This window comes from Balaenoptera physalus (assembly GCF_965194825.1).
Source record: "Balaenoptera physalus genome assembly, chromosome: 16".
NCBI lineage: Eukaryota > Metazoa > Chordata > Mammalia > Artiodactyla > Balaenopteridae > Balaenoptera > Balaenoptera physalus.
Window position 1 is genome coordinate 71,764,693 of NC_138898.1, and position 15,545 is coordinate 71,780,237.

Genomic DNA, 15,545 nt, shown 5'->3' on the forward strand with positions numbered 1-15,545 from the left:
TATTGAATAAGCATTTCCACAGAGGCTAAGAACTTGGAGGCTGGACTTCTAAAATACCTTTGATAATGGTGACCTCTAGTGCCCCCAAGTGGTCATAAGTGATGTGACATCCTCAACAGGGAGTCCCGTCCTGAGAGGTGGTAAATTTTTGCCACCTGGAAATTTTTATCAGAACAGGATGGTTGAAAACGAAGATATCAGGGGCAACAGAGGGCCCAGAAAAGAATGGTTCCTTTTATAGTGTTATTTCCTCCCATCCTAAAAGTTTGATAGAAGAGGGAAATAATACAAATCCCATTGGAATTGAGTTAGAATGTGAGTTCTTGTCCAGTTCCATGGCCCAGGACAAACTGCATCTTGGAGGAAATGGCTATATTAATCCTTGGTTGTGAAAATTAAATAAGCACGGATGTGATTTTTTTGCTTTAAAATTTTACTTATAGAGTATCTGTATGTATCCTTCTGTAACTTTTCACTTAACACTACAATTTTAAAGCATTTTGTATCCATCAGTGTAGTACAAGTACCTGCTTAATTTCCAAGGTTAATTAACACCAAAAATACAGAGGTTGGCAAGGGGGAGAAAGAGGAATATGGCTTGAAGAGGGCATCATGTAATAAATTTATTATATTTTGTTACATTTTCCACTTTTCTCTTAATTCCAACTGTATACTATATAATCAACTGCTGTTCCAGAAATAAAACGTTTTAAACATAAAAATATAAATTCTGCTTCTTAAAAGTGCGTACACTTTGAATAATAAAACATACAAATAAATAACAGAAGTCAGTGACACATCTCATGCACTTGTTCTAAAATAATTTAAAATGTATGATACACTTTGTTTCCAGCCTCAAGGAAAGACATCCTGCCTTCCATATTACTGTACAACTAAAGAAGAAAATTATACACAAATCACTATGAATGGTGCATGAACACCACCAAAGCATTTTGTACACAGTGATATGACATGCAGCTTTTAAGACAACTATAGAAATTCCAGTGTAAAAACTTAAGAGTTCAATCAAGAAACTATTTTTGTAATGGGGCTTGAATTCAATTTTAACCAGTGGTGAGAGGCACAGTTGGTGAGCAAAACTATAGGGAACATAAATGCATATTTAAAAGGCCTACAAAGAGAACTTCAGCTGCAGAAACACTGCCTTCCCCATTTAGTATAATGACACCTCACCGTTGAGAATAGCACCTAGGAAATTTCATATTGCGTTTTCACCATTACAACAGGTATCACTGCTCCGGGCGGCCCTTCTAAAGGAGCATTTCCAACTTGAATTTTTACTTATATATTATTCCTTGAAATGTTGAAAACACCAGGTAAATTCTTTTTTTTGTAGGCAGCATCATGCTCAACAGGAAGAAACCACCTGAGAAGCACAGCAGCTTATTTTGAAGATGTTGTAGTGCATTCAGCTCACCACAGATTAAAACTAAATTTCATTTGCCTCCACAGGTAACATGTACTGCCAAATTTTTGGATGAATATTATTTGATTTTTTAAATTACATGAAAAAATACCAAGGGTTACCCGAAAAAAAGACCCCAAATAAAATGCTTCACATTCATTTTTAAACTAAAAAAAAAAAAAAAAAATCCTGAAACTACATTCTGGATAGTAGAGAGTGAGCTAAATAGGAAATTGGGCGGCAGCCTAGGGTTTGCTACTATAATTACTACAAGGTGACAATCGGTCTATCAAAATCAGGGACAGGATTTTCAAAGCCATTGAAGGCTTTACTTCAGCATTTTCTAACTCAGAGTGACCGCCCTACTCCCGCAAGGGTCTGGCCCTGCTGTGGCATCCAGGGGAAGGGCTCTGGGAAGGAGGCAAACCCATGGGGCACTCTGCCTGCTCCAGCAAACTAAGGACCACCGGTTCCCACCAGACGGACAGTGCTGAGGCACACACAAAGCTCCAAGCTCCTCGAATCAGAAAGGCCCCCCTTATTTCAAACGGGAGGTTGATCAGTAGCTCTCAATCTCTTTTTTCTTTTCTCTCCAAAGCAACAGAGAAATCTGAGTCACTCCCGAGTACTTCATACGGCAGTGATTCTCGCCAGTTCTCAGCAAAGGGAGGGTGTATCACAGTGGTTCTCAATTCTGACTGCAAATTAGAAACATCTCGGAGCTTTCAATATAAATATGGTAATTCCTGGGACCTGCCCCTATACTAAGTATATCAAAAGCTTGGGAGTGGGACCCAGGCATTTTTAAAAGTTCCTTAGAAGAGTCTAGTGAACACTGGCTATCAGAATCTCAGACGAGTCATTCAGAAGAGGCTTGACAGAATCCTGGGGAGAGTACACGTGGGAGATTTGAAAAAGCCTCCCCAGTCTGCTGTGGATCTCCCTTCTCCCCCAAACTGGGAAACACGGGTCTTAGACGAATGTAAGAGGGCTCTAGAACCTACCCCACTGTCAACGCTACTGTAAACTCCACAGCTTAGTCTCATTGTGACCAGCGGTTGGGAAGCTCCAAAGCTTTCCAGAACAGCTCAAGTCTCTACAAAAGTGTTTTAAAATTGTTAGCAGTTTTAGAAGCCACATTCTTCCCTTGTGACCACAATGGAACCCTAGAAGATATAAAAAATTAAGATCTATAGAAAATGGCAGGTTATTTTTAGAACAAAATACTTTAGGAAAATCTTCAGGCTAAATACAGTATATAAACCAGTGTGTGTTCAACATACCCATTTCTACTCCTGCTTGCAAAATACTTATTTTACATACAATTTTGCCAATGATCAAAAAAAAAAAAATCGGCAAGTGCAAAGCAAGAAATCATTCATGTTCTTTGATACTGATTAAGCCACATTTTAAAAATTACAAATTTAAAAATAGAGCTCCATAATCTAAGAGTTGTGTTGTTTTTTTTTTTTTTAAACTTACGTTGAGTGTAAGTAGTCTGTATTTTTTTATTAGTTGCTTGCATAGGTAGTAAGAGCATGCTTTCTGGGTTAGATGGAGGCCATGCAAAATTATTTTCATTACTTGGGGGAAAAATGATTGGTCATGCTCAAAATGCAGCTGCAAAAACACTTTGGGGGTTGATCAAAAGGCAGTATGAGACTGAGTGTTCATTTAAATAAAAGCATGGGATTTCCCCCCAAAATATGTAGTCAGGTTTAGCAACAACATACCCTTTGTGAAATTGCAGACAGACAGCCTGTACAGTAACAGCTATTTTTTGTGTTTATGTTTATGATATAGGCACTGGTTTGTCAGCAAGTTTTGCTCCTCTCAATTCCAAATAATACAAAGTTCAACGCGCCTCACAGAAGACGTTTTATTGAAACTGTGCTTATGGTTTGCATACTATCTCAAAAATCCAACCCGGAAACACTAATTATCTTTGCATCCAATAATTATTATAACCTACACAGGAAACAGTATCTTCAGCTGTTCGGTAATTTGTCAGAATGAAATTTAACATCAGATGTCAATCTACTTTTTAAAGCATGTTTATTTGAAAAAAAAATGAGCTTTGTTCACAGCTCTTCTCTGCTCCTTTTTTCCTAAAGGCTGCCACCTGTTTCCTTCACATTCTGCTCCTGTTTCTTCATGACAGGTACTTTAGAGGGATGACAATTTCTCTCCCCACCCACCCTCCAAAATCCCCACATCCATCTCATACAAATGCGGATGACCAAACTCTAATGAAAAGTGACTTCGTAATGGATTTCCAATCCCTAAGTAGTAGAGACAGCACAGTCTGAAAAAGAGGATGTGACAATAAAATGTCTCCAAAGATGAAGAAGGCCACTTTTGGTTTCCAGAACAGAACAGACTTGTTCAAGAGGCCCACAAGGCTCAGCCGATCACCAGGATCCACTTGATCTTTCTGCTCGGGAGGACTGTCGCTCCATCTAGGACATCACTGGCATCCCCTGGTTCATCAGCTGTGCCCCCAGGGCTCCTCAGCTACAGCAAACTCTCGAAGCTCTCAGCTTGCCTTTACAAGCAAAGCAGGCCCTCAACGAATGTTTGCAGAATGAATAAATGAATGAATGAATGAATGATGAAAGAATGATTACAGAAGAGGTCAGGGCAGCCTCACAGACAATAACAACATTTTACCATGCCACAAATACTCCCACATTTCTATTGGTCCAGAGGAGCATTACTTACTTTCAGTTAGGCTGCTTTTACGATAAGAAAATACAAAAAAGGTGGGAGTCGGTCTTGAGATGATATGAGCTTAACAGTTTCTTTGTGCTTCCACATTATATAAGGGATTACAAAGGCAAGGTGTAGGGCTGTCCTACGGAATGATACAGACTCAGTGCACTCGATGTTTACAAGAAAAGAAATCAAGAATAAAGTTTTTAAAAAGCAAACAAACATTACAGATGCAACGCTACTGTTGGTGATTATTTTGTGCCTACCAGGAAATGACTACTCTCATCAGGCCCACCTGGTTGTCAACCAGGAACCCAGGTCTACCATCCTCAGCAGGTGATTTTTAACCCCAAAACACATACAACCTCACTGTACCAAACATCACTGGGAAAAGAAAAAACAAAACACCAAGTCACTAACTCTACCAAAGAACTGAACTGAACCAAGTAATAATTTTCCCATAGGGTACTTCACACCACAAAGAGCACCTCCAAACTTTTGGGCAAAATATCCTTTTCTGTGGCTTAAAGGTTGTAACCTAATAATTAAGAATGAAGTTTTCATTGTTTACCAAGCACAGAAATATAATATAGCCTAAAGATGCCTAAACAATGCCATAATACTTCCTGATTTTTTTTCCATTTAAATCTGAAACAAGAACTAAACTCCATAGACATACAGTTTATAGATACGGAAAATTTATTTCTAGATCCCATGGAAATTTAATGGAGTTCGTAGAGTTGTTGTGTTTTTAAAGACACTAGACATAACAGAAAATCTATTCCTGGAGGACTCAAAGAGTAAAAATACTTACCACTGTGAAAATTAAACTAGATTCTAATTAATGCTTAACTGTTTACAGCCCCCCAAAAAGTGTTATTAAAACACTCTGTGTAGTCAAACTATGATTCTAAGACTGTTTCAGAGCTTCAGATAGGAGATTTCAAACGAGATTTACCTATTAAAGAAAGATAAGAGAGTCAGACAAACACTCAATTCCGGATATTGACAACCCCACATTTGGTGCATCTTTTTAGGAAATAAAAGTGATACAGGAAAACTCAAAGTGGCTATACACGGATCAGGCTGTCAGTGTGCCGTTGGACGCAACAACAAGATCGAAGGCAGTCACAGCCCAGCAGGGGAGAGTAAGGCTGCTTTGGGAAACCAGACGTCTGTACGGTGAAACGGGGACACCAAGCAAAGTGGTGAGTCAGGGTCGAGTGCCATGGGCAACAGGCTCACAGTTAGTAAATTGCATGGAGCACGAGTGTAACTCTCACAGGCTGAACGTGTAAGTCTTAAGCACTTCAAGGGTCTAAAGTTCCAGCTACCCTCAACATAAATGGCCTCCAGACCTGCAGGTTACCTGCTAATGCTCGGATTAGCAGCAAAATAAAGTTAAGTAACCTACTGGAAACATTTCCCAAGAGGCATTCATAGAAAAGAAAGAAAAAAAAAAAACCAGGGCAGTGCAGAATTCATAGCTATGCGTGTAATATGTGTTCTAGTTACTTCACACAGAGCAATACTGAAAAGGGAGATTATAAACGGCTCTGTGCACAAAGAGTTCAGGAAGAACCTGAAGAGTCCATGATTTAAAAAAAAAAAAAAAGTTACTATGTAAAAGCATATAAACTTAGCATGCTATATTTCACGGCAAAGTGACAAATGCTATTCAAAGAGAATCAGAACTATGACTCTCTTGACATTTAAAAAAAAAGTGAAAAAGAAGAAAAAAAAAAAAGCAAAAAATTCCAGAATACCTCCTAAAAGCCTGACATTATATATATATATATATATATATAAAATCTTGCTTATCTTTGGATTTCTGTGAGGTTCCCTTTTTTCCTAAACAAGAAATCAACTTGCACTGACAGTGCCAGATGGAACATGCTCCGCCCTGCTTGTGAGTTTCTGGGTAAGAGATGAAATCTTCAGCACAAAGAAGAAATTAATGAGTTCCTGAAAAACAGTCACAACTCAGACTGACAGGCAGGACCAGAAGTGTGCATATAACACTTTGTCACACATCGTTCTAACATACCATCACTAACTGCTGGCATTAGGCAACTTCTTTCCTCTCCATGTTACAAGATGAGGAAACAAAGGCAAGCACACATGGGGCAGCATGGAGCTTTCAACTTCTAACGTGGAAAAAACCAACACCAGAGAAGGAAAATGGTAGATTTATGCATCCAGTTTAGAATCCATTTTTTTTCCCCAGGAATCTTTCAAAGGTATTAACTGCTCTACTACATTTCAAAATCCCAATGACCTTAGCTAGCAAATTTACAAGGAAAAAAAAAAATTAACTACTAGTGACTGGCTTTCCAGCTATCCAATTTGCCACCTCTTAGGACATATCCCAAGGGTCAAGACAGCTTATGGTACAGACATCTTTGCAGACATGAAGGTGGTGAAAGACTTCATTTCTACCTCTAAAAACTTCTATCTGTGGCAGTAGGAGAAATGACAGCCACCCACAGGCCACCTTCTTCTTCGATCCTCTCACTGATGTGCACCCATCCTAGACTAGCTGAGTATATACCTGAGAAACATTAGTGTTAAAATATTGCCCTTTACAAAGACTGGTAGATGGGGCCAAAGTGCAGAAAGCGACAGTCTTCCCTCCGTTTGTTTCACTGTTAGTGTCACAGTTTTTAGAGCTTCTGGTGCCACATGACAATCCACACGCAGTGAGGACAAATTCCGCTCAGATGAAACCCAAGTCAAATAATTCATCCTTCTACAGAGCACACTAATGACAGCTTAACTGGTTCACAGGTTTCAAATCCCTAGTGTCCAACGAAAGTCATTAGAGTTCTCTAGAAAGAAATATGTACAATTGCTAAAGGGACCGTCCAGGGTATCGTCTGCAATTATTCCAGTTAACTTGGTATCAATGCTTTGCCTATGGCTGTTATTTGGTTCAATGGCAGAATAAGGCGATGCTTTTAACAATTTGCAATTGAATTCTACACACACACACACACACACACACACACACACACACGTACGTCAGGCACGTGACCCAAAAAATACAAAACAAAAGCATAGAGGGCTTTGGTGGGAGGGAAGGGGTTCTAAATAAATTAACATCTTTACAGATAAAACACTTGGATTGCAGAAATATCACTGAGGTTTTTGAGAAGGCCGTGCATTGGTTTGCATGCTAGAAGGTAACTTTTTTGAGGATTTCTCAGCAGACTGCCTGCAACCAGGAGACGAGGGCACTCCAGAATCTAGCTGGGAAGACTTGGATTTGCGGGCGGACAGCAGGGAATGTTTAGCAGAAGCAGGGTCCTTGGAGGCAAGCTGCTCTTTTCCAACTGCATTAACATTTGGCTGCTGGGAGCCTAGCGCCTGGGAGCCTTTCTCTGCCTTGTCACCCGCTGCACTCTTAGAGACGGACTTGACTGAGCTCCCGCCCACCTTCTTGGACAGCAAGGTTGTCTTGCCAAGATCCGTCGACCGCCGGGTTTCCTTCTGTCTCAAGGCTGACTTGAAGAAGGACAGCCCCTTGTCCTCCGACTTGCTGTCCCTCTTCAGACCAGCCTTCATGTTCATGCTGGGGGAGCGCAGGCTGGCCATGGAGGAGCTGCGGACGTGCTTTCCATCTCCCCTGCCGTCGCCGGCTCTGGCCTGGCTCACGCGAGGGGAACTGGGTTTGGGGCTGGAGGTGACGCTGGCTCTGTCGGAAGCCAGGCTTTGTCTGGAGCCCTCTCTGCTTAAGCTCCTGTCTGAAGTCCTGCTCTTCCCAGGAGGGAAGGGGCCCCTCAGGGCAGGGCCTGAGGCTTTTTTGGTGGATGTGGAGGAAGCACTGTCGGTGAGGGAAGAAGCTGACTTCTGCTTCTGGAGCGAAGGAGATGACACGGAGTCCTGGGATTTGGGGGAGGACTCCTTTTGGGGGGCAGGGGAGGAACGCCGTCCACTGGCCCTGGAAGAAGAATCGGCTTTGCTTCGGGAGCGGGAGGGCTTTACAGAAACTTTTACAGGAACAGGAGAAGAAGGGGATGTACTGGAAAGAGATGATTCCTGGCTGGCCAAAACTGGTCTCCCCTTCCGCAAGCTTCTGTCTGGCTCAGGAGCGCCCCTGGAGCTGGGGGATCTCCTGGCTGCGCTCTCCGATTTCTTTGCGAGGGAGCCTGGGTGGCTTGGAGGTTTCACCTCTTTGACTGGAGAGCTGTCTACAGAATCGCTCTGATCCACATAAGCAATCTGGTTATTGTTATCAAATGGACCAGATATGGGGGGCAACTGATCCCCTTGTGCTGAGCTTTTGCTCTGTGTGTCTACAACACTGGAGTTCAACTTGCGGGTGTCTGACTCGTCTTTGAACACACCTTCCATGACAGCCAGAGGGGCCCGGCCCACAGCCTTGTGCTCCCGTCGACTGTGACCATCGCTTGAGTCCTGGTAACTGCTGGACAGGTTCCTCAAGCTACCAAAGCAAGAGATGGAAACCTTGTCGTCCACTGCTTCCCCGATCTTCTCCAAGGTGGAGGCGGAGGTGTGAATCGGAGAGTCCCCTGAGAAGCGGGAAGGGGAACTGGAGCGCATCTGCAGCTTAGCAGACAGGGACCAGGAAGGTCTAATGCAATTTTCATTGACGGCCAAGGGGCTGGTGACAGAAGATCTGGATGACAAGCTCTGGCGCTGGACGCTTCTCACGAACGGTCGAGTTGAGAAACCTCCTGAATGCAGCAAAGAGAGTGTCGTTAAGCTAAACCTACAAAATGTCCTTACTAGGATATCCATCTAAGATGGTAGGAAATCAAGGACGGGGTCTGGGGTCAAGGAGTAGTCGTGTGATTTTAACTCTTCTGAGCCCAGTTCCTTTACCTATAAAATATGGGCATTCTAACTTGGAGATCAGCAAACCACCTTCTTGCTCGACATCAGGGGTCAGCAGACTTTTCCTCTAAAGGCCCAGACAGTAAATATTTTAGGCTTTGTGGGCCAGCTGCTCAACTCTGCCACCCTAGTGTGAAAGCAGCCACAGGCAACACAAACAAATGGGCGTGGCTGTGTTCCAATAAAACAATTTTTTTTTACACAAATAAAGGCAGGGGCCATATTTGGCCTGTGGGCTATAGTTTGCTGACCCTTACAGAGCTACTATGAGAATTATATAAAATCTTAAAAGTCCTGTGCCCAGCAAGGCACCTGGCACTGCACAGCTGCTCAATAAATGTGAGCTACTTCATTTACAGCTTCTTCATCTTATTAAGAACACTGGGGCCCACAGCAGTGCAGTCCTTGCCCAAGATCACACAAACAGAGGCAGAGCTAACACCAGAACCGCAACGCCTTCCCCCCAACTCAATGCCACAGGTAGGCGGGCCTGTAATCGCTGACTGTGAAAGCAATCAGTGGAAAGCCTCCAAGGAAAATATTCATAATTAGAACACTATACTCCAATTTTAAGTGACGTAAAACTTCCACAGAAAATATTCTAAATTAAATTCTCCACACACTTGATACTGTAGCTGTGGTATTAATAAAACTCTGTCTGGATGAGATCCTAAGAGATAGGCCCTGTTCTGTGGGCATCACCCAGCACCACTGCATGATGATGGTGCTGATATCGATTTCACCAACTACACTGTTTAAAAATAGACTGGGGCCAAACCATATCTAGGCTTACTGTTAAAACAACAGTGAATTCTAGGTTTAAAGGCTGTGTTGAAAATAACCTCTAAATAATAAACAAGCCAAGGTTCACTGGTCAGTTTTTCATAAAATGTCAGGAGCTACAGATAGGAGCTTCACAGTTATAACCCAAGACTCTTTTGCTGCAAAAAAAGAAGCAACAGCCAGAAGCAGGGGTAGAGCTGGAGCTGCGACGGAGTTCTCGTCTGGCCTTCTTCTTCCAGCCTCCTGATCGCCCCTAGGAGCGGTTTACTAGACGCGGTGGAACTGCTGACCACAGAATGAGACTTGCTGGGAGATGAGTCACCGTCCTCATTATAGAAGCTGAGCTCACTCTCTCCTGCCCCTCCCAGCTCTCAGGGCCCCTGCTGCCTGACCCGCCCCACACCACCTGGGGTCCCAGGGAGAACCGAGGGCTGTTCCGCCATTACTCAAACGGCAGCTGAAGACAAAAAACCGGAGCTCAATTTTTATAAGATTTTCAAAGCTTTTATACTGTGACTATCTTCAAAATTCCTAAAAACTACCTTTATGCAAAGGCAACAGCTTTTGTTCTAGATGCTTGTGCACTCACAAAGGCACACACAGATCCCTCCAGGGGAGAGAGCGTGGTGGGAAGGCGAGAAGCTGAGCGAGTCGGGAGCCTCCACGCCGGGCCCCACACACCAGGCGGCCCTCAGCAAACCACAACCTCGCTGAGTCCCCTCACAGCTACTCTGAAGATTTCAAAAAGCACTTTGAAAAAAAGCATACATCACTGTACAGAGTAAAAAAAAAAAGTGGAAAACAACGAAGTGGAAGGAAGAAGTGCTAGGTCACAGAGGAAGAGCAAATGACCCTGTTACATAAAATGCTACTTAACGATGGTGACCCACAGCCATGCGGCCCACTCGCTAAAACCCCCTGCGTGTTCTCCCACCATTTTCCTGGGACTTGGCTCCTCGACATGAGGGAGCCCGTGCTGTGTCCGTGAGTTGCCATTTTGGAAATCTGTCACCGAAACCCAGACCCACCATCATCTTCACTCCTTTCCCCAGTCAGCTCCACAGACTCAGACAGCGAGGCCAGGGAGGTGCGTCTGGAGGAAGCTGCAGAGGTCACGCTGGCTTGCTTGCTCCCCGGGAGCCGGCTCACCCAGTGTTCACACAAGGAGGAACTTGTGGAGCCTGCAGGAAAGGAAGGGGGTGCCGAGGTCAGGCCAGAATCCTGCCTGTGCCACACACGCCCTCACCAAGGGCTGCTGCCCAGGCGGCGGGTGACCTCACCGCCAGGTCAGCACTAACTCCCAGCCCCACGCTGTGCCCGCTCGAACATCGCCTGTTGGGATGAAAAGGACAGACGCTCACACACGTTTGCAGTAATAAAATCCAAGTACAGGGATGGCCAAGTCCAAGTCTTAGTGCTGGCAACAGAATGGAACAGATACAATCGTTCATATATTCATCTATTCTACAAACATTTATTAAGCACTACACGCCAGGCACTGTTCTAAGCACTTGCAGGAATACTGACACAGAGGAAAAAAAGCAAGCAGCAGTGTTCTGTTATCTTCTTGGCCTGTGTGGTGGAATTTTAAAATCATTTTCACAATATTAATATAAACACACACACATACATGCACACACAAGGCCACATGCCATTCTGTCCTGTGTGTTCCAGGGAGGCCCTTAAATATATATTGGAGCAACAGAAACTGCTCTTGAAATGGAGAACATGAAGCCACATGACTATCTAGAGGAGACCTCAAGAGGGTGTCATTTCTGCGCATATCTCAGACTCTGGAAAGCACTGAGGGACGGCACTAGAGCCCTGGAGTTCCCACTTTCTGGGAACTAAGAGCAGCTACGGACAGACGGCTGTACTGGCTGGGGTTTGACTCCAGCAGGGCTCACTCTACTTCAGTGACGCTTCCTTTCAGCGGCTTCCAACTTACCCCTCGCACGCTTCAAGGGGAGCAGGGATTAATAACTGACCACACACTGCCATGTCCCAATCCTCTGTCCTATTCTCTAAACTCCAACTCTGCATTAGGAAGCATTCGTCCCCCTGCTTGGATTGTGTGTGGCTGCATCAAAATCACACGTGGGTACTGGTTCCTGCATTTATTAAACACAACAGGCTAGATCCCATCGAACTAAATCCAAGCCATCTAATATTTTTATAGCCTTCAATCCCTCCCCTAACAGAATAGGCCAATCTTTTTTTTTTTTTTTTTTTTATTGATTGATTGATTGATTGCTATGCTGGGTCTTCGTTTCTGTGCGAGGGCTTTCTCTAGTTGCGGCAAGCGGGGGCCACTCTTCATCGCTGTGCGCGGGCCTCTCACTATCGTGGCCTCTCTCGTTGCGGAGCACAGGCTCCAGACGCGCAGGCTCAGTAGTTGTGGCTCACGGGCCTAGTTGCTCCGCGGCATGTGGGATCTTCCCAGACCAGGGCTCGAACCCGTGTCCCCTGCATTGGCAGGCAGATTCTCAACCACTGCGCCACCAGGGAAGCCCAGAATAGGCCAATCTTAGTGGAAAAAAGAACGATTTCCAATGGTGCTTTACCCTTTACAAAAGGCTTTAATGCACATTTACCTAATCTGTTTCACACAACTACCCCATGAGGCAGGTAGGATCAGTACACCCATATTACAGATGACAAATACGTGGCTTGGGTGGGACATGCTCAAAGATAAAACCCGACCAAAATGTGGCAAAGCCACGTCTCAGTTCTATTTCCAGTCCCCCGACTCTGAGAGCAGTGTGCCGTGCTGCTTCTTAGCTCCCTCGCTCATTTATTTACTCCCTAAGTAAACACCACGAGCGTGCTTTGAGCCAGCCTCCACGCCTCCTCCAGGTGAACTCCTGGTTCACAGCTGCTGGCACATTCCACCCCCATTTCCTTTAACTGCAACCATTCTGGCTTCCAGATTAAATGCAAACGTGAGAATTAATCTGATCCAACCAACAGAATCATGAGACCTCCTGGAGAAGTTCTCTGGACCATCAACTACAATCTTCTGCTCTCAAAAACAACCACCCAAGAGTAGAGGGGCCTTACCTGCCACCGAGCTGTTGGCCGACCATGACGGTATAGCTGTCCGCCTCTGGTAGAAGAGGATGTACGCCATCTGCGTGCAGACCTCGTCTTCCGACAGCTGCTGCACGTCACTGTCGTCGAAGCAGTACCAGAGGCCGTCCACGGAGTTCTTGCAGTATGCTGCCAAAAAGAGCCCACCAGCGATCAGCACCGGGGTGGCCGCACTGGCCACTCCACTTGACCCACAGACACCATGTCTTTCGCTCATATAATTAATTCAAGAACTTTTTAAGGCTGCAGATAGTAATACAGAAAGAGGTAAGAAATCCAAATTCCAAATCACACTCAGGCAAAACGTTTCAAGAAATTCCAAACTATTCCAAATGGATGAAATTCTATTTAATTTTAATTTTAGAAAACACAATATACTTCTTTAAACCAGTGGATTTCAACCAGAGATGATTTTGCCTGTCACATTTTTGACTGTCACAACTGGGGGTGGGGGCGTGGGGGCGTGGGGAGGGCAGGATGCTGGTGCAATCTAGTGGGTAGAGACCAGGGGCACCACTACACATCCTACCATGCGCGGGACAGTCCCCACAATAGAGAATTACCCAGCAAAAATGTTACTGTACCAGTATGGAGAAACCCTGTTTTAAGGATGCTGTAACATTGTAGTGTTTCTTAGAGACAGAAAACAATAGAACTAGAAATAATATTAATGAGAGCAGTAGCTAACATTTGTTTAGCACTTATGTGCATCTCATTTGATCCTATGAAATTTGGTTCTATTATCACTGCCATTTTACAGAGGCTCAGAAAGATTAACCAGCTTGCCCAAGGTCATGCAGCTGGTGAAGGGCAGGGGCCAGCTCATTACAGGATTATCTAGTCCCTGAGCTTAAAGCCTTATCCTACCCTGCCTCCCTCAGAGGTAGCACGAACGATGGCTGACGGAAGGCCCCTGGCAAACTGAGAACACTGGAGCTCATGAATGCGTGCGGCCTTCCCTCCAGTCCAAACTCTAAGCTGAGATAAAAATAAAGAGCACTGAAGTACCAGCAAGGACACAGCTCAGTGTTCATGGAGCCACACCATCCTGTGACTCTATCAAGGAGCGTGATAAGCTTGGTCCAGAAAGGTACACTCTTACAACGCTTTCTAAAAAGACCCATTTATTGGGGTGAAAATAAACGAGTGCTAGAATATTCAGCTGAACGCTGGAACAGGCTCAGTAGGGCCCCGGGGGCAGGACACGTAAGGTCCCGAGTGGCACCAGGAGTGACTCCCTCGACAGGCCACCACCACTTTGCTAAGTATGGACTCCTAGGAGACGAAAGGGACCCGGAAGAGGAAGGGATATACCACACAGGTCCCGAAAAAGAAGAGCAGAAGAAGAACCTATGAGTGTAGGGAGGAAAGTCGTCTGCAGCTGCGGACTCACTGGAACCAGACGGCAGAGAAAGGGAGACACAAGCAGCAAATGGAGCTGGTAAAACTGCAGCTGTTTGGTCAATGGTGTCATCAGGCTTGATGGATGAATGAGCCAGCTGGTGAGGGGCTGCTACTCGGGAGTGGCAGTGGCAGTGGGAGTGGGAGGAGATCTGTAGGGGGGACGCGCCCAAGAGAAGGTGATGGAGCAGCCTGTGCTAGCTTCAGTCTGTTTCTCCTCAGGATGGTCTGTCCTCCATCACGGTGTGGAAACTAAGGCAGCACAGGGACTCATGAATGGGTCAATGATGTATTTATAAAATAATTCTATGTGCTTTTCTTCCCAGCGCTACTTTCTGGAGTATTTCCTAGACCAGTGCTACTCAAATTGTGGCTCACAGATGGGTGCCAGTCCGTGAGATAAGCACCAAAACGAGGTAAGCATTTAAAAACATAGCAATCTGATAATGTATGATATTTTTATTGTGTTTTTGCAAAAGTACTGGTTGGTTCATGGTTCATGAAGGATTGGACATTTTTAAAAAAGGTTTAAGAAATTTTTTAAAAGGTTCCTCATCACAGATGGTTTGAGAAGCACTGTTCTAGCCTCCTTACACAAGTCAGCCATACATGTACCATGTAATTATAGTTAGAACCAGTGCAAAATAAAAGAACACATTAAAATAAACACTCCAAATGAAAGCTTAAAAACAAGGTATCTTTAACTCAACAATGCAGAGGTACTTAAAATGTTCTTATCAGAAAAGCAGTGGTATGGCCTAGGCACGGGAAAGGGATAACAACGCAGAAGATACCCGAGCCCCTTGTCGGCAACAGGCCCCAGGAGGCAGGCACGGGCACTTCTGGCTCCCTCACATGGTCGCCAGGTTTGAATAAGGTTACTCACCTAAGGTCACAGAGCTAGGAATACGTGTCTAGCTTCTACCCCATACTCCTCTCACTAATTTGTACTGCCTCCAAGGTAGTTACGGGTTTCCGGGCACTTTCCAGAGTCTATGCTATACAAAGAGCAACATGACAGGCGAAAATCTGGCACTGTCCGATTTCCCGCAACAATTTCTTGCTAGAAACCACACAACACACTCACGCATATTTTCCTGAGAAACACTGTTATACACAGGAGGTTCTTTACCAAAGCTGAAGCTACATGAACACCAACCAGTGATGCTGGCAAAGGTATTACTTCACCAGCTAATTAGTGAAATTAAATTCCCTCTAAGTCCCTTTCAATTCTCAGAGTCCCTGAGTATATAACTCTGTGACTCAGTATCAAAGA

The 15,545-nt window shown here is 44.5% G+C and overlaps 1 protein-coding gene across 3 annotated transcripts in view; it reads right to left on the reverse strand.

Annotated features, from left to right (window-relative positions):
* Positions 1–15,545, reverse strand: part of USP31 (ubiquitin specific peptidase 31) — a 95,964-nt gene that overhangs the window by 9,904 nt on the left and 70,515 nt on the right. For 2 of the 3 annotated variants that reach the window (XM_082430941.1, XM_082430939.1), the window contains 3 exons: positions 12,839–12,997; positions 10,807–10,959; positions 611–8,835 (listed from right to left, as the gene is read on the reverse strand). In XM_082430941.1, coding sequence (XP_082287067.1) covers positions 7,274–8,835; positions 10,807–10,959; positions 12,839–12,997 — 1,874 coding nt within the window. In that variant the 3' untranslated portion in view covers positions 611–7,273. Of the gene's footprint in view, positions 1–610; positions 8,836–10,806; positions 10,960–12,838; positions 12,998–15,545 lie in introns of those variants that run through there. The other variant, XM_082430940.1, reaches the window with a different exon arrangement.